This window comes from Salmo trutta, chromosome 33, assembly GCF_901001165.1.
Source record: "Salmo trutta chromosome 33, fSalTru1.1, whole genome shotgun sequence".
In the NCBI taxonomy this organism is placed as follows: Eukaryota; Metazoa; Chordata; class Actinopteri; order Salmoniformes; family Salmonidae; genus Salmo; species Salmo trutta.
The window spans coordinates 36,557,098-36,580,712 of record NC_042989.1 but is presented as its reverse complement, the minus strand read 5'-3'; the positions used below and the strand labels follow the sequence as shown (position 1 = coordinate 36,580,712).

Sequence of the window (23,615 nt, the reverse complement as noted above, 5' to 3'; positions counted from 1 at the left end):
GTAGAGGCTATACAGTAGAGGCTATACAGTAGAGGATATACATTAGAGGAAATACAGTAGAGGCTATACAGTAGAGGATATACATTAGAGGAAATACAGTAGAGGCTATACAGTAGAGGCTATACAGTAGAGAATATTAAGTAGAGGCTATACAGTAGAGGAAATACAGTAGAGGCTATACAGTAGAGGCTATACAGTAGAGGAAATACAGTAGAGAATATTAAGTAGAGGCTATACAGTAGAGCATATTAAGTAGAGGCTATACAGTAGAGGATATACAGTAGAGGAAATACAGTAGAGAATATACAGTAGAGGAAATACAGTAGAGGCTATACAGTAGAGGCTATACAGTAGAGGATATACATTAGAGGAAATACAGTAGAGGCTATACAGTAGAGGCTGTACAGTAGAGGAAATACAGTAGAGAATATTAAGTAGAGGCTATACAGTAGAGCATATTAAGTAGAGGATATACAGTAGAGGCTATACAGTAGAGGAAATACAGTAGAGGCTATACAGTAGAGCCTATACATTAGAGCCTACACATTAGAGGACATACAGTAGAGGACATACAGTAGAGGATATACAGTAGATGCTGTACAGTAGGGGTGGCTATACAGTAGAGGCTATACATTAGAGCATATACATTAGAGGATATACATTAGAGCCTACACATTAGAGCCTATACAGTAGAGGCTATACATTAGAGCCTATACAGTACAGGATATACATTAGAGCCTATACAGTAGAGGATATACAGTAGAACCTATACAGTAGAGGCTATACATTAGAGCCTATACAGTAGAGGATATACATTAGAGCCTATACAGTAGAGGATATACATTAGAGCCTATACAGTAGAGCCTATACAGTAGAGGATATACATTAGAGCCTATACATTAGAGCCTATACATTAGAGCCTATACAGTAGAGGATATACAGTAGAGCCTATACATTAGAGCCTATACATTAGAGCCTACACATTAGAGGACATACAGTAGAGGATATACAGTAGAGGCTATACAGTAGAGGATATACAGTAAAGGCCATACAGTATCATAGTCCATGTCCAGTGATTTTTGGGAGTATTTTCTGAACTTGAAAGAAAGACAGGTAGAGAAATACTTTTTTCAAGTTCATTAGCTTTGTTTTAAAAGCTTCCATCATAAAAATGAATCTGTCATCCAACTATCAGAATCTAAAATATCTAGCACAGTACATCACACATGATAAAGAACGTAGTATATGAATCACATGTGGTAATGAACGTAGTATATTTATCATACATGGTAATGAACGTAGTATATTTATCACATGTGGTAATGAACGTAGTATATTTATCATACATGGTAATAATGAACGTAGTATATTTATCATACATCGTCATGAACGTAGTATATTTATCATACATCGTCATGAACGTAGTATATTTATCATACATGGTAATAATGAACCTAGTATATTTATCATACATGGTAATAATGAACGTAGTATATTTATCATACATGGTAATAATGAACGTAGTATATTTATCATACATGGTAGTAATGAACGTAGTATATTTATCACACATGGTAATAATGAACGTAGTATATTTATCATACATGGTAATAATGAACGTAGTATATTTATCATACATGGTAGTAATGAACGTAGTATATTTATCACACATGGTAATAATGAACGTAGTATATTTATCATACATGGTAATAATGAACGTAGTATATTTATCATACATCATCATGAACGTAGTATATTTATCATACATCGTCATGAACGTAGTATATTTATCATACATGGTAATAATGAACGTAGTATATTTATCATACATGGTAATAATGAACGTAGTATATTTATCATACATCGTCATGAACGTAGTATATTTATCATACATCGTCATGAACGTAGTATATTTATCATACATGGTAATAATGAACGTAGTATATTTATCACACATGGTAATAATGAACGTAGTATATTTATCATACATGGTAATAATGAACGTAGTATATTTATCATACATGGTAGTAATGAACGTAGTATATTTATCACACATGGTAATAATGAACGTAGTATATTTATCATACATGGTAATAATGAACGTAGTATATTTATCATACATTACAATGAACGTAGTATATTTATCATACATGGTAATGAATGTAGTATATTTATCATACATTACAATGAACGTAGTATATTTATCATACATTACAATGAACGTAGTATATTTACCATACACGTGGTAATAATGAACGTAGTATATTTACCATACACATGGTGATGAACATATAGTAGCTACATTTATAATGATTTCATCTGACCTATTAATACTCTTGATTGGACTGGTATCTTAAAAGCAGTGCCAAAGCTCGTTACAACATTATAGACCAACATGGTGTAGTAGCCCTAACAAAATGCAACCGGTGTGGTTTCAGGATATTACCCCAACAATTAACTGCTTTTTATTTGAACCATATCATAAAATCAACAACATTTGATAGGAGTAACATGACAAACACTGGACCGTTCCAATATTTGCAACAATATGTCACCGAATTCTTTCTCCTCAATAATAAAGACAAATACACATAACCTATTAATGACAGTACAGGAAATCCAATCATGTTTCTGTCCAGGAATAACACATGATAACGTATAAAAAATGTCTGCAGTGAACAGGTATCTATTTCTCAGGTATGGGACTCTTGTCCTCTTTAGGGTTCTGAGTGGCTGCCTCTGGTCCGCTCTGTGATTGGTCCGTGGAGGTCTGCTCTCGGCTCAGTGACGGCAGGAGAAGACACTCCAGCTCCTCAGCGCTGAGGGCCACTTTCTCAGGTACCAGCCAACGCTTTAGATGCTCCAGGGTACTGTGAAGGGAAGTTATCACACATCCTATCAATACACAAAGAGGCAAGTTTGATAACAGAACAATGAGTGGACCTGTAAGAAATTTCACAAAGTCAGCCTACAACGCTGTTCAGTGATAGTGAGTTTATAGACTTACTTCTGCCTGTACAACAAATGATGCTCTTCTACTCACCTCTGATCTAGCTCGTCCTCCTGAAAGAGTTCCGAGCTCTGAGCGTCGTGCAACAATCTATCCCAGCATTCTGTTTTGGCCTGAGATAGGGAGCGCAGCATCTCCCTGGACGTCACCTCAGTACACTGGCCCTTTATTCTCTTCAGACGGTTCTCTGAAAAGACAGGATTTATAATGAACTTCAATAGTATGCTAAGTAATATGGGACCTTGATTTCTGGCTTTCTCACAATCATTCCAAATAGCCAAGTCAAAAATGTTGACTTTGCAGTGTGTTGCCAGGGGAGACTAGGATTAACAGTAAAACCTGTGTTTGGATACTTTCCCAATTCATTATCTTTCTGGACATAAAATGTTCTGCATGAACTACAGCTTACACCTTTCAAATCAAATCAAATGATTTGTCACATGCACCGAATACAACCGGTGTAGACCTTACCGTGAAATGCTTACTTCAGAGCCCTTTACCAACAATGCAGTTCCAGAGATAAGAAAATATTTACAAAACAAACTAAAGTAAAAAATAATAAAAAGTAACAATAAAATAACAATAAGGAGGCTATATACAGGGGGTACCGGTACAGAGTCAATGTGGAGACTATATACAGGGGGTCCCGGTACAGAGTTCATGTGGAGACTATATACAGGGGGTACCGGTATATAGTCTCCACATATACAGGGGGTACCGGTACAGAGTCAATGTGGAGACTATATACAGGGGGTACCGGTACAGAGTCAATGTGGAGACTATATACAGGGGGTACCGGTACCGAGTCAATCCAACATCAAGAATGGAAAGAAGGCTGACCCTCTTAACTACAGTAAAGCAGTGATGGTCACCAACACTGGTCCTAGGTAGCTGTTGGGTATACAGGCTTCTGTTCCATACTAGCAAGGACCAGGGTTGATGGCTATATTACCGCCACACCTGCAGTCATGAGTCATGACTAGGGCTGTTACGGTGACTCTATTACCGCCACGGCTGCAGTCATGAATCATGACTAGGGCTGTTACGGTGACTCTATTATCGCCACGGCTGCAGTCATGAGTCATGACTAGGGCTGTTACGGTGACTATATTATCGCCATGGCTGCAGTAAAATTCTACATGACAGTTGAGTCACGGTAATCTCATTTTATGCATTTTGGACATGCATTAGTAGTAGCCTACTCAACTCGCTAACGATCATCAGGTCGCTAATGGCCTGGTTACTCAGGGCTCTATTGTCCTGCTAACCACTCTGACATTAGTGGAAAACATGGTACTTCTGGATGTTGTTTCAAAGCCTAACAACGAATTGGTCAGCTCTATCTAAGGTGATGATTCATTCAAAACATCATATGCATATTAGAGATAATGCATAAGCACAGGCCTATATATGAGCCCAAGCCCCCCCAAAAACGTAATTAAAATAATGATTGTGCCGTTATACAATACATAGCCAACCACATAATTACACATGGCAGAAAAACATTAAACAAAATACTGATTTAAGATCTTTGGTAAATAATTTGTCTAGCCTAAAATAAACTAATTCAGATTTAGTCTACAATTATAGTGCATTTGTGTTGGATTTTGCATAGCCTATTAATAGATTTTTAATTAAATATTCATTTTTTTATTTTATTTATTTAACCTTTACTTAACTAGGCAAGTCAATTAAGAACAAATTCTTATTTACAATGAAGGCCTAGGAACAGCGGGTTAACTGCCTTGTTCAGGGGGAGAATGACAGATTTGTACCTTGTCAGCTCGGGGATTTGATCTAGCAACATTTCAGTTACTGGCCCAACGCTCTAACCACTAGGCTACCTGCCGTCCCATAATTAATAGACATTACCTTTAGCTACAGAATATCTCATCACTGTGAGTTTCCATCTCCTCCCCTTTTCTCCTTCATTCCTTTCCCCAGCGTGCAAAGAGATGGTCTGTCAACAGTTAAATTAAATACTTTGTTTCGTTGTGAAAACATGTTACTATCGATGTTCTCCAACAGATTTCACTTGGTTTCCCAAATTAAGCACGGGGTAGCTGCAGGAACAGGGAGAACCCATTGCACACAGAGTTTAGGTAGAACATTACATTTGGCGCAGCGAAATTACCGGAGTAGCCTACCCAACATGAGTGAAAAACTTATCGGCGGGAAAGCGGCCTCAATTTGCTATTCAGGTGCATATGGATGATATGTATTTCCCCCCTGCCCCTCCCCATTTGATAATGGGCCATTATAAATCATTATAAAATAAATGTTACATATTAATGAAGACAAGATTAAATTGAAAATAGTCTGATGGGTGAAAATATGATCACTTGATGAGAGAACAGGCTGTGCAGTCTGAGGCAAGGAACAGAGTGCATGCTTTTTTTTGTGTGACTTTCTCAAATCATCAATAGCCCTATATAGTCGCATCAATAGCCCTATATAGTCGCATCAATAGCCCTATATAGTCGCATCAATAGCCCTATATAGTCGCATCAATAGCCCTAATATAATCGCATAAATATCCCTATATAGTTGCATCAATAGCCCTATATAGTCGCATCAATAGCCCTATATAGTCGCATCAATAGCCCTATATAGTCACATCATGCAGCCCTATATAGTCACATCATGCAGCCCTATATAGTCACATCATGCAGCCCTATATAGTCACATCATGCAGCCCTATATAGTCGCATCAATAGCCCTATATAGTCGCATCATGCAGCCCATATATCTTTTGATTTCTAAGGCATTCTAAAAGTTGCCAAATAACTCTAAATCTAGTATATAGGACCTGTTTCAAATTATCACTTTTACGCTCAACATAGCCACTTCATATGCGCGCACTCTCGCTCCAGAATGGGAAAAATATTGATTATATTTTATTCAGCTAAATCCAAATATATCATTATTATTATTATTATAAAATCCTATAATATAAAATAATGGCACGGGACTTATAAGCATATCTTGTCTGCTAAATTAACAAGCCTATAGCCTATGGCATGGTGCATACATTTTACATTTACATTTTAGTCATTTAGCAGACGCTCTTATCCAGAGCGACTTACAGTAGTGAATACATACATTTTTTTTTCCTGTGCTGGCCCCCCGTGGGAATCGAACCCACAACCCTGGCGTTGCAAACACCATGCTCTACCAACTGAGCTACCAACTGAGCATCTACCAACTGAGCATAGCCAGATAACATACAGTAGGCCAACACATATTCGGAAAAAATAAATAAAATCATATCATAATGTTTTGTTTAGACCAGACTAACATAAATAATGAATTTATTGTGATGGTGTGTATTCAATTGATTTATTATACTTTTTTTAAATGTAGATGTTCCAAAGGTGCGCATCAGAAGCTTGTATGCTGCTTGTATGAGTAGAGGCTGGAGATGCTAAACATGTTTATGTTAATTAATGTTCAATTACCGTGAGACTGCCAGTCTTTTGCATGACAATAATGGGCTGACATAATTTAATGACCGCCACAGCCCTATTGATGGCATCAACTGGGCCATAGATAAGGGTGAATCATAACAGAAGGTTGATATTAGATTGACTTTACCTAAACTAGCAATGTAGACATCCGAGTCTTCCATAGGTTCCCAGACGCTGTGAGAGGAGAAACTCATAGACGTGCCATTAGATTGTAGGTCACTGCCAACATGTGAAGGTTGGAATGAATCTTTGAACAGAGCCGCATTATCCTCTCCTTGGCCTTGATCTTCCTCCTGCACGTCAGGCAGGCTCCAGCAGATCTCTGACCACAGATCTCTGCTGGACCGGGCGTTATGACTCTCAAAATCGTCAATCATTTTCATGTAGATACAGTGGTCTGTTGAGACAAACATCATCAACAAAATAGTCAGTGGTGTAAAGTACTTTAGTAAAAATACTTTAAAGTACTACTTAAGTCGTTTTTGGGGGGTATCTGTACATGACTTTACTATTTATATTTCTGCCAACTTTTACTTTACTACATAAAAATAATGTACTTTTTACGCCATACATTTTCCCCTCGCACACAAAAGTACTCACTACATGTTTACAGGAAAATGGTCCAATTAACACTTGTAAAGAGAACATCCCCGGTCATCCCTACTGCCTCTGATCTGGCGGACTCACTAAACACAAATGCTTCATTTGTAAATGTCTGAGTGTTGGAGTGTGCCCCTGGCTATCAGTAAAAAAAAAATATAGACATAAAATTGTGCCGTCTGGTTTGCTTAATATAAGAAATTTGAAATTATTTATACTTTTGATACTTAATATATTTTAGAAATATATTTTAGAAATTCCATTTACCTATGAGATTTTTACTGAAGTAGTATTTTACTGGGTGACTTTCACTTGAGTCATTTTCTATTAAGGTAGCTTTACTTTTACTCAAGTATGACAATTTAGTACTTTTTCTACCATGGAAAAAAGGTTATTATGAACTACTAATAGCAAGCTCAATAATGAATTAAATTACAGCTAGCTAGAGCAATGCAATTAAGTTTGAAGGTACACCAAATCCAAGGTGTTGGTAAACTGTCCACCAAATTAGAAATGAGATAAACTGCAACAATGAATCAGATTGTTCCTATTTGTTAGCTAGGATATTACTTTGAGATGCAGCTAACTAGTTAACGTTAACGCCAATTTAGTTAACGTTAGCTAGCTGCAACTAAAATAATCCCCTTGTCATTGGAATTTCAAATTATAAATGGTAAACATTCACTCTGCTAGCTAAAGGTATTTATTGGTGTCTTACCTTCGGCTTCAATTTAGAGCAGCTAAACCGTATTTTACCAGGTAGTATCTAGGACTTTACCTTGCTAACGTTAGCTAGCTAGCCTGCTCCTCTAGCTGGAAGAAACCCAAACAAAATCCCAAACAAGGCAATCCTTCTTTGGCGTGTTTTGAGTGATCTGACTAGATAAGGTAACTGCCTGTCAAGTCATTCTGAAGTTCTATGAATGCTCATTGGCTTTCATTTATGTAATCCCAATGTTATTGGCCAGCTCTGTGGGGACCAGGAAGTGTGTCCTACAGCTGGGTCCTACATGGTTGTCTCTAGTTACTACAGCCACAAAGTCAAAATAGGTTAAATCGTTAAAAAAAAAATAGCTTTTTGGTCTTAATTCATGGTTAGGCATAAGGTTAGCAGTGTGGTTAGGGTTAGGTTTGACCGTCCTACAGCCAGAGATACATTTCTCTAATATCTCTGCTACAGCTGAGGCCAAATTAAATCATTATCGTCATCATCTTTATTTTCTTCATTTTCTTCTTCATCTTGTTCTTCTTATTTTTCTCCTTCTTGGTTTATTGGCAGACTACACCCCCAAAAGGTGAATTACCGCAACCTACTGTGCGGGATGAAAACAAAAAGATCGCAAAAATAAGGTTATCAGTGTGGTTAGGTTTGTCTGGCCTACAGCCAGATATGCTTTTCTCTAATATCTATGCTACAGCTGATGCCAAATGAAATCATCATCACCATCTTCTTCTTTTTCCATCTTCTTATTATTTAATTTTTTTCTCCTTCAAACTTTATTGGCAGACTACACCCCAAAAGGTGAAACGATCGCAAAAATAAAACAAAACCTCCAAGGAGCCTGAGAGGGCGGCACATCATCCTTTTGCCTCCATATAGGAGATCCGATAGAACGTCCTGGCTTACACCACCTCGGCTTCCTTCACCCTTTACAGGGCATTTCACGAACTCTGGATCATGATCCTCTACTCCACAATTGTAGCACTGACCTTCTTCGCTCCAATCTTCAGTATACATCTTTCGTCTGCACACATTTGCAACATGGCCAAATTCTTTACACTTTTTACTTTGTAGCATTTTGGGGAGGAATGGTCTTACTCCGTACCTTACAGCGGAGTCTGCTGAGGGGAGGACGGCTCATAATAATGGTGAATGGAATGGAAACCATGTGTTTAATGTGTATTTGATACCCTTCCACCAATTCCGCTCCAGCCATTACCACAAGCCCGTCCTTCCCAATTAAGATGCCACCAATCTCCTGTGGTACTTTATATACCCCTCCTGTGGTACCTTATATACCCCTCCTGTAGTACCTTATATACCCCTCCTGTGGTACCTTATATATCCCTCCTGTAGTACCTTATATACCCCTCCTGTGGTACTTCATATACCCCTCCTGTGATACCTTATATACCCCTCCTGTGGTACTTCATATACCCCTCCTGTGGTACCTTATATACCCCTCCTGTAGTACCTTATATACCCCTCCTGTGGTACTTCATATACCCCTCCTGTGATACCTTATATACCCCTCCTGTGGTACCTTATATACCCCTCCTGTGGTACCTTATATACCCCTCCTGTAGTACCTTATATACCCCTCCTGTTTTACCTTATATACCCCTCCTGTGATACCTTATATACCCCTCCTGTGGTACCTTATATACCCCTCCTGTGGTACCTTATATACCCCTCCTGTGGTACCTTATATACCCCTCCTGTGGTACCTTATATACCCCTCCTGTGGTACCTTATATACCCCTCCTGTGGTACCTTATATATCTTTAAATGCATGGGGAGGTGTTCTTTGTATTAAAAAAAAGAACCAACAGACGTTCTTTCCTTTTTCCATTCTGGTCAGGTGACGGGTACTAACCACACCTGGGATTCTTTTCCTTAGGTATTTAAACTCAACTTCCATCGACACCCCGGAGATGACTCCCCTATCAGGCGCCCTGCTCCAAAGTTGAGATTCCCAATGCACTCTCTTCCTCAGAAATACAATTAATAAGAACAATCCTGCTCCTGGTCGCTTGAATTGACTCCACATTTCTCAGCACCTGTTTCACCTTCCTCGAGACCAGGGTCGGACTTTGTGATTTGGAGGCCCCAGGCAAAATTGGCTATATTGTAAAAATTCATGAACACAATAATTTAGCTTTTTGTTCTTAATTTAAGGTTAGGCATAAGGTTAGCAGTTTGGTTAAGGTTAGGTCTAGGTTTTTAATCAGATTTTAAGACGATCAATTGTATAAATGGGAGGGGGCGGTGACTTGGTGGCCGGGATAACTAGGGAAGACCCCTTCCACTGCTGAAGCGGAAGGCCGACATCGGCAGATGTGGTGGATTGAGACGCAGCCCATGCAAAAAACATATCTCTAGCTTAAACGGACGGATTTTGATTATGCCTTGAGCGGATTATGAGGAGGGGTGGATACATAAAATAAAATTCAAAAAATGTATGCCCAGCTCACGAGGCCCCTTGATGATGTGAGGCAATTGCCTCTTCTGCCTAATGGTCATGCCATGTTCAAAACAACTGGGAACTCTCCGACTTCCGATGTCAGCGCGTTCAAGACAACTGGTCACTCTGGGGAAAAAACGAGCACCGACTGGGAAAAATCGTTTTGAACGGTCATCCAACTGGGAATTCCAAGTCGGAAACTCAGACGTCTTTCTGGAGCTCCGACATTACAATGTGAGGATCACTGGCATCATGATTTCACCATTTTTTTTCAGAGTTGTCTTGAAAGCACCAAGACGTCATACCGATCTTCCAGATATTCATCCTTATCCAAAAAACACATCCCAACCGGAAAACTAATACTTGTCTGCATTACACTTATCATATTCTTCAATTTTAGACAATTTCTATTTTGTTCCAGCCTTCGACTGTTTTCCATTCATCTTCTCCAACCTTACTCGACACGCTTCTTGTTTCAAACTCGACATCCAGTTCCATTTCCGCCATTGCGCAACCCAAATGAAATTTTGAAGATCAATGTGACATTTCCATAATTGGGAAAAGCTTTGCTACTCATATTAGTTCTACATTTGTAGCTTACTATAATACTACTTACATGTAGTATTTTACATATAGTATTTTAAACAACCCTTTTTGCTACATTTGCAATGTTTTCTGGCTAGCTAACATATCTTTTATTGTTATTACAGAGAATTATTACACCATTAAGGGCATTATGATGTGAGAGCATTATTACATCATTATAGCCATTATGATTTCAGATTATTATTATAGAGGGTTTGCAGTTGTGTCACAAATCACCTAGCAACCGCACCAGGCACCATGTTGGAAGACCAGAGTCAGTCTGGTGGCTGGCTGTGTTACCATGGAAGAGGGTGAAAGGATTAGCTAGCAGTTCCAGCTGTCAGAGAAGGGAGAGTAGGCTACTCTGGATAGAGCAGGTACCTTTGTGGGAGGACATCATGAAAATATGTCCTCCCATAGTTCCAGTCCCTAGTGAGAAAAACTGAGGACAGAGAGATAAACCAACATAATATTCAGGGCTGTCTAATTTTAGTATAATGCAACCTGTTTCTTTATGATGTTTTCTGTCCTCAGATACAGAGAGCCGTGAAACCCTGGTTACGGATGAAGAGGTCCTAATGAATGTCCCAAGAGAATAAGGGTACATCCTTGTATACCTATGTTAGCAAATTTCGTGAACAAAAATACAGTTTAAAAGTCACACACAATGTATAAACGTATTACAACTGGAGCAGGCCAAGCCTGCTCGGTGTGCACGCTTCTGTTCCGGACAAATATACTGATCTGATTCAACTCTTTGAAGGCCTGATGATTAGTTGACAAGTTGAATCATGTGTGTTTGTCCGGGGCTACAATAAAACTGTAATGTTGGGGGAATTGGGAACCACTGGCCCACAGTATGATGGCATTAGACTTATCGGCATTTGCAATGCATCCCTTGACATTGTGCATCTGAGTCAGAGAATAGCTTAACTCACAAATTCTTTACATTGTTCAGCTATATGTTCTTCATTTAAATACAATACCAGTAGACAATGTATGAGGCTAATTATTCTACTAGATTTTGTATATGCCTTGTGCTGACATGAACTTGTTTAATGCAAACTTTGTAATCTAGGTGGTGACATGTCTGGAAGGAGGAGAGGATGGGATCCTTAGCTTAAAACATACAACTACTACTACTACCAAAGTTCAATGCCAGATACTTTTCTCCCAGAAGGTCTGAGTGGCACTTGGAGGTGCCACTGTGATACTGAAGATGGTTTGCTTAAGACTACTACAACAATTACATTATCTATGCTAAATGTGTTTGAACTGTAAAAAGAAAGACAATAGTTTGGCTATAAGAAATATGTTTTAGTCAACATGGCAAAGCAGAGATGACAAAATACTTTTAATTTCACCCTGTCGTGTCTTTGGCATCATTAAAACGGAAGACATGTTTGTCAAATAACTCTCAGTAATTATTATTACGCGATTAAACTGATTAATCATGTAACTGTAATTAACTAGAAGGTCGGGGCACCAAGGAAAAATATTCAGATTACAAAGTTATAATTTTCCTAATATAACTTTCAGATATTATAATATCTGATCAATTAGCCTCCTTTAATGATGTGTTAGTTTACCTCACGTCAATCTCATTCCAAACGTCGTAAATTGTTGGTTATCTGCACGAACCCAGTCTTCACTATGAGTCATCAATACATCAATTGTCTTAAACTAATTTATTTACTAACTAAATAATTCACAGAAATGCAAAACAAACAGATATGTGTCACGTCCTGACCAGAATAAGGGGTTATTTGTTGTTGCAGTTTGGTCAGGACGTGGCAGGGGGTGTTTGTTTGATGTGGTTCGGGGTTTGTTGGGCTATGTACTATGTAAGAGGAGTGTTTGTTTAGAGTGTTTCGTGGTTTGTTGGGCTATGTTCTTGTTAGTTTATTTCTAGGTTAGTTCTAGTCTTTCTATGTCTATGTTTAGTTAATGGGGTTGACCTTCAATTGGAAGCAGCTGCTCCTCGTTGCTTCTAATTGAAGGTCTTATTTAAGAGGGGTGCTTTTTCTATGGGATTTGTGGGTAGTTGTCTCCTGTTTAGTGTCTGAGCACCTGATAGGACTGTTAGTGTCGTTCGTTTCTTTTTGTATACGTGATTTATTTGTTTTTTCCTTCTTTTTATTAAATAAAGAAGATGAGTATACACGTTCCCGCTGCACCTTGGTCCAATCCTTACGACGCCCGTTACAATATGGTTACAAGGAAATGATAGGAGAATGTGCCCTAGTGGGCTAAACCGGCATGGCGGCTTGTTACACAAAGAAAGGGGGTGGGCTTGAATGAAAGAGCGGGAAGACTGAGTAACTGAGAAAGCAGCTAGGCTATCGTAAATACAGTATCGTATGCATTCTAAATTACCGCCCATTTGGAAAAGGAAAATGCAATAAATATTTACTCTGAGCTGCGCTTCGGTAGGTTGGTCGTAGATGCTGGCCGTGTTGGCCAACAGAGATCTTCCTGTCCTCGGAAGAATGTCACTGGTGGTAAAATGGATACGTTGTAGTATCTTCGTCGTGTGTTAGACTGGATACGTTGTCCGTCCTTTCCTAGCCCACGTCTACAGCGGCCGCTGCTAACTCAACGGCCATGAAGTATCACTTCTGTAGTGAATGAGAGTTCAAAGTTCATATCATTCGCAACCAAAGCTCACGCTGAGGTTGGCTTAGTTCTGTATTTGACATGTGTGTCCTTTTAATGCAGAGGCTGCAGACCTCACGTACCCGGAACAGACTGATTATGTTTTTGTCACTGACTTATATAGTGGCGAGGGGAGAAGTGTGTGTTTCATCGTTTATAACCCCTGTCTCTTCACAGGGGCGGGCCACTGATTGGTCAGGGCTCTTTCCTTATGAAAACCCAATTCTCTCATTTGGAAGCTAAAATTATATTTAAACTCTTAACAAACAGTTTCAATATCAAACATTTAAATTGCACAACAATTCCATGTGAATCTGATAACTAGAAGGTGTAGACTTTCCCAGGTACAGTTTATGTCGTCCTGTCATCAGTCATAATGTCTCAGATGACAACCGAACTGACATCCATACTCATTAAGTTCCAAGGCATATTTCCAACTGGTTCTATTTCCGAAATATGGTTCCTTTCCCCCAACTTGTTTGATGTTCCCAGACTCTCTATATTTAACAAAGGCTATTCAAAAGTCCTTCAGTAGGGTCAGAGAGAGAGGGGGAGGGAGAAAGGTATTTATGGGGGGGTCATAAACCTTACCCACAGGCCAACATCATGACAACCCATACAACAATATAGCCTATCATGAAAGTACAGTATGTTGACAATATCAACAATAGTTTTTCACACATTCCAAATTACATTATATAATTCATAAGTTTAAGGGGGCACTTTTGTCATGTATTTTTCCATATATAGACACACCCTATGTGTTTTAATGAAATCAACTGTAGGCTACTGAGCTTGTCTGATGCTATAAGCATACTGTGATTAAATAATTTAGACACACAAATGACTCAAGAGGGAGCCAGAGATCAAGATAGCCTAACCAGAAGAAAAAAACCTGTTCCGAACCTCGTCCTCCTGCTGCTGCTGGCCTTTGCAGATTCTGCCATTATGTTCCCTATGTTGCAGTTGCCGCACCAGGTGGTTATACAGCCCGACAGGATGCTCTCAATTGTGCATCTGTAAAAGTTTGCGAGGGTCTTAGAGGCCAAGCCAAATTTCTTCAGCCTCCTGAGGTTGAAGAGGCGTTGTTGCGCCTTCTTCACCACACTGTCTGTGTGGACCATTTCAGATTGTCAGTGACGTGTACGCCGAGGAACTTGAAGTTTTCCACCTTCTCCACTGCGGTCCCGTCGATGTGGATAAGGGGCGTACTCCCCCTGCTGTTTCCTGAAGTCCACGATCAGCTTCTTCGTTTGTTGATGTTGATGGAGAGGTTATTTTCCTGGCGCCACTCCGCCAATGCCCTCACCTCCTGAGGCTGTCTCATCATTGTTGGTAATCAGGCCTACTACTGTTGTGTCATCTGCAAACTTGATGATTGAGTTGGAGGTGTGCTTGGCCACGCAGTCATGGGTGAACAGGGAGTACAGGAGGGGGTTGAGCATGCACCCTTGTGGGGCCCCTGTGTTGAGGGTCATCGAAGTGGAGGTGTTGTTTCCTACCTTCAACACCAGGATGCGGCCCGTCAGGAAGTTCAGGACCCAGTTGCACAGGGCGGGGTTCAGACCCAGGGACCCGAGCTTAATGATGAGCTTGGAACCTGAACTAGAGACCTCGGTTTAAAAGCTTTATTTTATTTTGGATCCCGCGGCTCTGTTGGGCTTAGTTGCTGTGAGCGCTGCTGTCTGTCCCAGGATTCTGACAGATTCCGTATAGGGGAGGGACACAAAAGCCCAGCTAGCCTAGCTGGCTCGGCGGTCTCAAATGGAGGTTGCTGTTGAACGTTTCCAGCGCTGCAGGAGCTGTGTTTACTTTGCTTTGTTCCTGGACAATGTGGATGGCGCTGACTTTCAATGTAGCAGTTAGTTTCAGCGTAGCTGGCAAGGATTAAGTTAGCCCTAAATATTTCTAAAACGAAAAGCATTGTATTTGGAACAAAACACTCACTAAACCCTAAACGTCAACTAAATCTTGTCATAAGTTAAGTGTAAATTGAGCAATTTGAGATGACCAAACTGCTCGGAGTATATCTGGATTGTAAACTGTCATGGTCAAAACATATTGATACAACAGTAGCTAAGATGGGGAGAAGTCTGTCCATAATAAATTGTTGCTCTGCCTTCTTAACAACACTATCAACAAGGCAGGTCCTACAGGCCCTAGTTTTGTCGCACCTTGACTACTGTTCAGTGGTGGGGTCAGGTGCCACAAAAAGGGACTTAGTAAATTTGCAATTGGCTCAGAACAGGGAAGCACGGCTGGCCCTTGGATGTACACAGAGTATATATTTTTTTTACCTTTATTTAACTAGGCATGTCAGTTAAGAAAATAAATTCGTATTTTCAATGACAGCCTAGGAACAGTGGGTTAACTGCCTTGTTCAGTGTCACGGTTTTCGTCGGTGTAGGATGACCAAAACGCAGCAGGTACGTGTAGGCTCATCTTGACTTTTATTTACTACAAAATGAACGTACAAAAATAACAAAACAAACACGAAAACGAACGATAAACTGACAGTCTGCAAAGCATAAGGCTGAACACAGAACAATCACCCACAAATAACAAACACACCCTAATATATGGGACTCTCAATCAAAGGCAGATAGACAACACCTGCCTTCAACTGAGAGTCCCAACCCCAATTAACCAAACATAGAAACACACACACTAGACTAACCATAGAATACATAAACATAGACCATCAACCAAAAACCCAGAAATACTAAATCAAACACCCTTTAAACAAACACACCACCCTGAACCACATAAAACAAAATACCCTCTGCCGCGTCCTGACCAAACTACAATACTAATTAACCCTTATACTGGCCAGGACGTGACAGTACCCCCCCCCCCCCCTTAAAGGTGCTACCCCGGAAGCACCTTAACAAAAAATAACCCCAAGCAACACCAAAAGAAAAATTCCCCTTTTCTAAAGGGAGGGAAGGGAGGGTGGCTGCCGTCAACGACGGCACTGTGCTACACCCCCCCTCCCCAACCCACCTATTTCTGGAAGTGGCTCCGGCTCAGGCCGTTCCAGGCTGTCTGGGCAGTCTGGCAGCTCGGGACAGTCTGGGCAGTCTGGCAGCTCGGGACAGTCTGGGCAGTCTGGCAACTCGGGACAGTCTGGGCAGTCTGGCAACTCGGGGCAGTTCAGGGCAGTCTGGCAACTCGGGGCAGTTCAGGGCAGTCTGGCAACTCGGGGCAGTTCAGGGCAGTCTGGCAACTCGGGGCAGTTCAGGGCAGTCTGGCAACTCGGGGCAGTTCAGGGCAGTCTGGCAACTCGGGGCAGTTCAGGGCAGTCTGGCCACTCGGGGCAGTTCAGGGCAGTCTGGCCACTCGGGGCAGTTCAGGGCAGTCTGGCCACTCGGGGCAGTTCAGGGCAGTCTGGCCACTCGGGGCAGTTCAGGGCAGTCTGGCCACTCGGGGCAGTTCAGGGCAGTCTGGCCACTCGGGGCAGTTCAGGGCAGTCTGGCCACTCGGGGCAGTCTGGCCACTCGGGGCAGTTCAGGGCAGTCTGGCCACTCGGGGCAGTTCAGGGCAGTCTGGCCACTCGGGGCAGTTCAGGGCAGTCTGGCCACTCGGGGCAGTTCAGGGCAGTCTGGCCACTCGGGGCAGTTCAGGGCAGTCTGGCCACTCGGGGCAGTTCAGGGCAGTCTGGCCACTCGGGGCAGTTCAGGGCAGTCTGGCCACTCGGGGCAGTTCAGGGCAGTCTGGCCGCTCCGACGACTGTTGACTGGCGGGCAGCTCCGACGACTGTTGACTGGCGGGCAGCTCCGACGACTGTTGACTGGCGGGCAGCTCCGACGACTGTTGACTGGCGGGCAGCTCCGACGACTGTTGACTGGCGGGCAGCTCCGACGACTGTTGACTGGCGGGCAGCTCCGACGACTGTTGACTGGCGGGCAGCTCCGACGACTGTTGACTGGCGGGCAGCTCTGACGACTGTTGACTGGCGGTGCTGGGTTTACGCACTTGAAGGCTAGTGCGGGGAGCGGGAACTGGACGAGTCGGACTGGGTTGACGGACCTGCGAGGGGCTGGAATAACTCGCACCGGACTGTGCGTGCGTATGGGTGAGATAGTGCGCTTCTCAGCGAAACATAGCGCTCTCCACCCCATACGCTCCTCCATATAACCACGGGTAGCTGGCTTCCGGCTCTTCCTACGCCTAGCCAAACTACCCGTGTGCCCCCCCCAAAAAATGTCTTGGGGGTGCCTCTCGTGCTTCTCCCTCAGCGCGTCCATGGCCTCGTACCTCCGCCTCTCTGCCTTGGCTGCCTCAATTTCCCACTGCGGGCGCTGATAATCCCCAGCCTGATGCCAAGGTCCGGCCCCGTCCAGAACTTCCTCCCAAGTCCACTTCTCCCGCCAGTCCAACTCGAAATCCGTCTGCTCCTTCCTCTGCTGCTTGGTCCAATTTTGGTGGGTGATTCTGTCACGGTTTTCGTCGGTGTAGGATGACCAAAACGCAGCAGGTACGTGTAGGCTCATCTTGACTTTTATTTACTACAAAATGAACGTACAAAAATAACAAAACAAACACGAAAACGAACGATAAACTGACAGTCTGCAAAGCATAAGGCTGAACACAGAACAATCACCCACAAATAACAAACACACCCTAATATATGGGACTCTCAATCAAAGGCAGATAGACAACACCTGCCTTCAACTGAGAGTCCCAACCCCAATTAACTAAACATAGAAACACACACACTAGACTAACCATAGAATACATAAACATAGACCATCAACCAAAAACCCAGAAATACTAAATCAAACACCCTTTAAACAAACACACCACCCTGAACCACATAAAACAAAATACCCTCTGCCACGTCCTGACCAAACTACAATACTAATTAACCCTTATACTGGCCAGGACGTGACATTCAGGGACAGAATGACAGATTTTTACCTTGTCAGCGCAGGGATTTGATCTTGCAACCTTTACGGTTACTAGTCCAACACTCTAACCACTAGGATACCTGCCACCCTAATATTACTGATATGCATGTCAATCTCTCCTGGCTCAAAGTGGAGGAGCGATTGACTTCATCACTACTTATATTTATGAGAGGTATTGACATGTTGAATGAACCGAGCTGTCTGTTTGAACTACTGGCACACAGCTCGGACACCCATGCATACCCCACAAGACATGCCACCAGAGGTCTCTTCACAGTCCCCAAGTCCAGAACAGACTATGGGGGGCACACAGTACTACATAGAGCCATGAATACATGGAACTCAATTCAAATCAAATTTATTTGTCACATACACATGGTTAGCAGGTGTTAATGCAAGTGTAGCGAAATGCTTGTGCTTCTAGTTCCGACCATACAGTAATATCTAACAAGTAATCTACCAATTCCACAACAACTACCTTGTACACACAAGTGTAAAGGAATGAATACGAATATGTACATAAAAATATATAAATGAGTGATGGCCGAACGGCATAGGCAAGATGTAATAGATGGTATGGAGTACAGTATATACATATGAGATGAGTATTGTAGGGTATGAAAACATATAAAGCAGCATTGTTTAAGGTGGCTAGTGATACATTACATCAGGATGGCAAGATGCAGTAGATGGTATAGAGTACAGTATATACATATGAGATGAGTAATGTCGGTTATGAAAACATTATATAAAGTGGCATTGTTTAAAGTGGCTAGTGATACATCTAATTACATCAAGATGGCAAGATGCAGTAGATGGTATGGCGTACAGTATATACATATGAGATGAATAATGTAGGTTATGTAAACATTATCTAATATAAATAATATAAAGTGGCAAGTGATAAATTGATTACATAAATTTTCCCATTATTAAAGTGGCTTGAGTTGAGTCAGTATGTTTGCAGCAGCCACTCAATGTTAGTGATGGCTGTTTAACAGTCTGATGGCCTTGAGATAGAAGCTGTTTTTCAGTCTCTCGGTTCCAGCTTCGATGCACCTGTACTCACCTCGCCTTCTGGATGTTAACGGGGTGAACAGGCAGTGGCTCGGGTGATTGTTGTCCTTGATGATCTTTTTGGCCTTCCTGTGACATCGGATGGTGTAGGTGTCCTGGAGGGCAGGTAGTTTGCACCCGGTGATGCGTTGTGCAGACCTCACTACCCTCTGGAGAGTCTTCCAGGTTATGGGCGGAGAAGCTGCCGTACCAGGCGGTGATACAGCCCGACAGGCTGCGCCTTCTTCACCACGCTGTCTGTGTGGGTGGACCATTTCAGTTTGTCCGTGATGTGTACGCCGAGGAACTTAAAACTTTCCACCTTCTCCACTACTGTCCCGTCAATGTAGATAGGGGGCTGCTCCCTCTGCTGTTTCCTGAAGTCCACGATCATCTCTTTTGTTTTGTTGACATTGAGTGCGAGGTTATTTTCCTGACACCCCACTCCGAGGTCCCTCACCTCCTCCCTGTAGGCCGTCTCGTCGTTGTTGGTAATCAAGCCTACCACTGTAGTGTCGTCTGCAAACTTGATGATTGAGTTGGATGCGTGCATGGCCACAAAGTCATGGGTGAACAGGGAGTACAGAAGAGGGCTGAGAACGCACCCTTGTGGGGACCCAGTGTTGAGGATCAGCGGGCTGGAGATGTTGTTACCTACCCTCACCACCTGGGGGCGGCCCGTCAGGAAGTCCAGGACCCAGTTGCACAGGGCGGGGTCAAGACCCAGGGTCTCGAGCTTAATGACGAGTTTGGAGGGTACTATGGTGTTAAATGCTGAGCTGTAATCGATGAACAGCATTCTTACATAGGTATTCCTCTTGTCCAGATGGGTTAGGGCAGTGTGCAGTGTGATGGCGATTGCGTCGTCTGTGGACCTATTGGGTCGGTAAGCAAATTGGAGTGGGTCTAGGGTGTCAGGTAGGGTGGAGGTGATATGGTCCTTGACTAGTCCCTCAAAGCACTTCATGATGACGGAAGTGAGTGCTACAGGGTGGTAGTCATTTAGCTCAGTTACCTTAGCTTTCTTGGGAACAGGAACAATGGTGGCCCTCTTGAAGCTTGTGGGGACAGCAGACTGGGATAAGGCTTGATTTAATATGTCTGTAAACACACCAGCCAGCTGGTCTGCGCATGCTCTGAGGACGCGGCCGGGGATGCCGTCTGGGCCTGCAGCCTTGTGAGGGTTAACACGTTTAAATGTTTTACTCACATTGGCTGCCGTGAAGGAGAGCCCGCAGGTTTTGGTAGCGGGCCGTGTTAGTGGCACTGTATTGTCCTCAAAGCGAGCAAAAAACTTGTTTAGTCTGTCTGGGAGCAAGGCATCGTGATCCGCGACGGGGCTGATTTTTCTTTTGTAGTCCGTGATTGACTGTAGACCCTGCCACATACCTCTCGTGTCTCAGCCGTTGAATTGCGACTCCACTTTGTCTCTGTACTGACACTTAGCTTGTTTGATTGCCTTGCGGAGGGAATAGCTACACTGTTTAATATATTCGGTCATGTTTCCGGTCACTTTGCCCTGATTAAAAGCAGTGGTTCACGCGTTCAGTTTTGCGCGAATGCTGCCATCAATCCACGGTTTGTGGTTGGGGAATGTTTTAACAGACGCTGTTGGTACGACATCACCGATGCACTTGTTAATGAACTCGCACACCGAGTCAGCGTATTCGTCAATGTTGTGTTTCGCAGCAATGCGGAACATATCCCAGTCCACGTGATCGAAGCAATCTTGAAGCGTGGAATCCAATTGTGTTGTGTCCAGAATGGATAGGGCAGTGTGTAGTGTGATGGCGATTGCATTGTCTCTGGATCTATTGGGGCTGTAAGCAAATTGAATTAAGTCTAGGGTGTCAGGTAAGGTAGAGGTGATATGATCCTTAACTAGCCTCTCGAAGCACTTCATGATGACAGAAATGACTGCTACGGGGTGATAGTCATTTAGTTCAGTTACCTTTGCTTTCTTGGGTACAAGAACAATGTTAGACATCTTGAAGCAAGTGGGGACAGCAGACTGGGATAGGGAGAGATTGAATATGTCCGTTAACACTACAGCCTGCTGGTCTGCACATGCTCTGAGGATGCAGCTAGGGATGCCCTCTGGGTCGGCAGCCTTACAAGGGTTAACACACTTAAATGTCTTACTCACGTCGGCCACGGAGAACGAGAGCCCACAGTCCTTAGGACGAGCTGCCTCACCGGCACTGTGTTATCCTCAAAGCGGGCGAAGAAGTTGTTTAACTTCTATGCTCGCTTCGAGGCAAATAACACTGAAAAATGCATGAGAGCACCAGCTGTACCGGAAGACTGTGTGATCATGCTCTCCGCAGCCAATGTGAGTAAGACCTTTAGACAGGTCAACAGTCACAAGGCCGCAGGGCCAGACGGATTACCAGGACATGTACTGCGAGCATGCGCTGACCAACTAAGTGTCTTCACTGACATTTTCCACCTCTCCCTGTCCGAGTCTGTAATACCAACATGTTTTAAGCAGACCACCATAGTGCCTGTGCCTAAGAACACTAAGGTAAGCTGCCTAAATGACTACTGACCCGTAGCACTCACGTCTGTAGCCATGAAGTGCTTTGAAAGGCTGGTTATTCTGCACTTGAATTGCATTCCCATGCAAAACTAGACAGATAGCTCACAACTAAATCTTCAATAAAACTCCCAAGGCGTGACTTTTCTTGAATGAATATATTGAAAACATTTATGTTGTGAAACTGCAAAATACAGAAAATAATATACTTAGGTATTCAATTCACATCAACATACTGTAGCTGTACATTATACATTTCAAGTTGAAATTGCATAAATACAAAGCCCGTGCCAAGGTACCATATATCTGGCATGATGCCAAACCATATAGCTAATTGTTACTCATATGGTAATTGGCTAACTCCTTTAATTACTCTAATAATGTGCAACCACCTCTGTACAATAACAAAGCATATTACACTAGAAACTGTCACGTCCTGACCAGTAAAAGGGGTTATTTGTTATTGTAGTTTGGTCAGGGTGTGGCAGGGGGTGTTTGTTTTGTGTGGTTCGGGTTTTTTGGTTTATGTTCTACATTTTCTATTTCTATGTGTTTATCTAGTTTTTCAATTTCTATGTTGCGGTTTTGGTAGGACCTCCAATTAGAGGCAGCTGGTTGTCGTTGTCTCTAATTGGAGGCCATATTTAGTTGGGTTAGTTTTCTCTTTATTTTGTGGGTGGTTGATTCCTGTATAGTCTGTGCACCTTACGGGACTGTTTTCATCGTTTGTTTTGTTTAAGTGTCTTCTCTTTAATAAAATAAGAAGATGATCAATATACCCGCTGCATTTTGGTCCACTCCTTACGACGCCCGTGACAGAACCACCCACCAACGAAGGACCAAGCAGCGGAGGAAGGAGCAGCAGGAGAGCTACTTGGAGTCATGGACATGGGAGGAGATCCTGGATGGTAAAGGACCATGGCACCAGGCTGGGGAGTACAAGCGCCCGAAGGAGGAGCTGGAGGAAGCTAAAATGGAACGACGGAGGTATGAGGCATTATATCCTCCATTTCAGGAGGAGAGGAGGCAGCCCCCCAAAAAATTATGTATACACTATATAAAGGGTATGTATACACTAGCTACATAAATTGTGTATATATAGTATACAATATAAAGCAGATAAATGTCATGAAAATCTTAAACCTTAATTGATGTCAGTTTTGTCATCGCCTGCCGTCATGACCTTGCCTTAATTCATCATCCCACATCTAGAGTTGATCTCTTGAGAGATGCTGTTCTGTGTTTTTCTTTCCAGAGGTGAGCTCTGACTGCTGTGTGGTGTGGTTGCCCTTGCAGGAGGTGGTGCTGGTGCTGCAGCTATTGAGTTTTTTAGATCTCTGTCTGTCTGCTGCCTAGCAACACTTCCCATTTGCTTATTGACTAAAACTGGGCAGCAGATGAACATTATCCCAGAGGGTTGAAGAGAGTTGCCAAGGGCTTTTGGATTAATGACTCTGTCTGTGATTGCTAAAATCGTTCATTTAAGTACTCCCGTTTTGTACATGCATTCAAACCACTGCTTGTTCCTCACAGATGTCTAGCTGAAAGGTCGGCTTATTCATGTTTTTCATTTTACAAAAATTAAAGGGATATGACAACCCTCACACAAAT

At 42.4% G+C, this 23,615-nt stretch overlaps 1 protein-coding gene across 2 annotated transcripts; it reads right to left on the bottom strand.

Annotated features, from left to right (window-relative positions):
- Nucleotides 1–1,122: 1,122 nt before the first annotated feature.
- On the bottom strand, nucleotides 1,123–7,940 carry LOC115172924 (coiled-coil domain-containing protein 32). 2 transcript variants are annotated; one of them, XM_029730799.1, is made up of 4 exons: nucleotides 7,796–7,940; nucleotides 6,605–6,874; nucleotides 3,044–3,197; nucleotides 1,123–2,870 (listed from the first exon to the last, which is right to left on the bottom strand). In XM_029730799.1, the coding sequence occupies exons 2-4, from the start codon at nucleotides 6,858–6,860 to the stop codon at nucleotides 2,687–2,689; spliced, it is 594 nt and encodes a 197-aa protein (XP_029586659.1). In that variant the 5' UTR covers nucleotides 6,861–6,874; nucleotides 7,796–7,940; the 3' UTR covers nucleotides 1,123–2,686. The 2 variants fall into 2 exon arrangements, with proteins under 2 accessions (XP_029586659.1, XP_029586660.1); XM_029730800.1 differs by having other exon boundaries at nucleotides 7,856–7,931.
- Nucleotides 7,941–23,615: the final 15,675 nt, after the last annotated feature.

Coding starts and splice junctions, on each gene's coding strand:
- LOC115172924 (XM_029730799.1), bottom strand. CDS start 6,860: ATGAAAATGATTGACGATTTTGAGAGTCATAACGCCCGGTCCAGCAGA. Junction 3,198..6,604: donor TGTCTACATTGCTAGTTTAG/GTAAAGTCAATC, acceptor CTGTCTTTTCAG/AGAACCGTCTGAAGAGAATA. Junction 2,871..3,043: donor GAGGACGAGCTAGATCAGAG/GTGAGTAGAAGA, acceptor TTCCCTTCACAG/TACCCTGGAGCATCTAAAGC.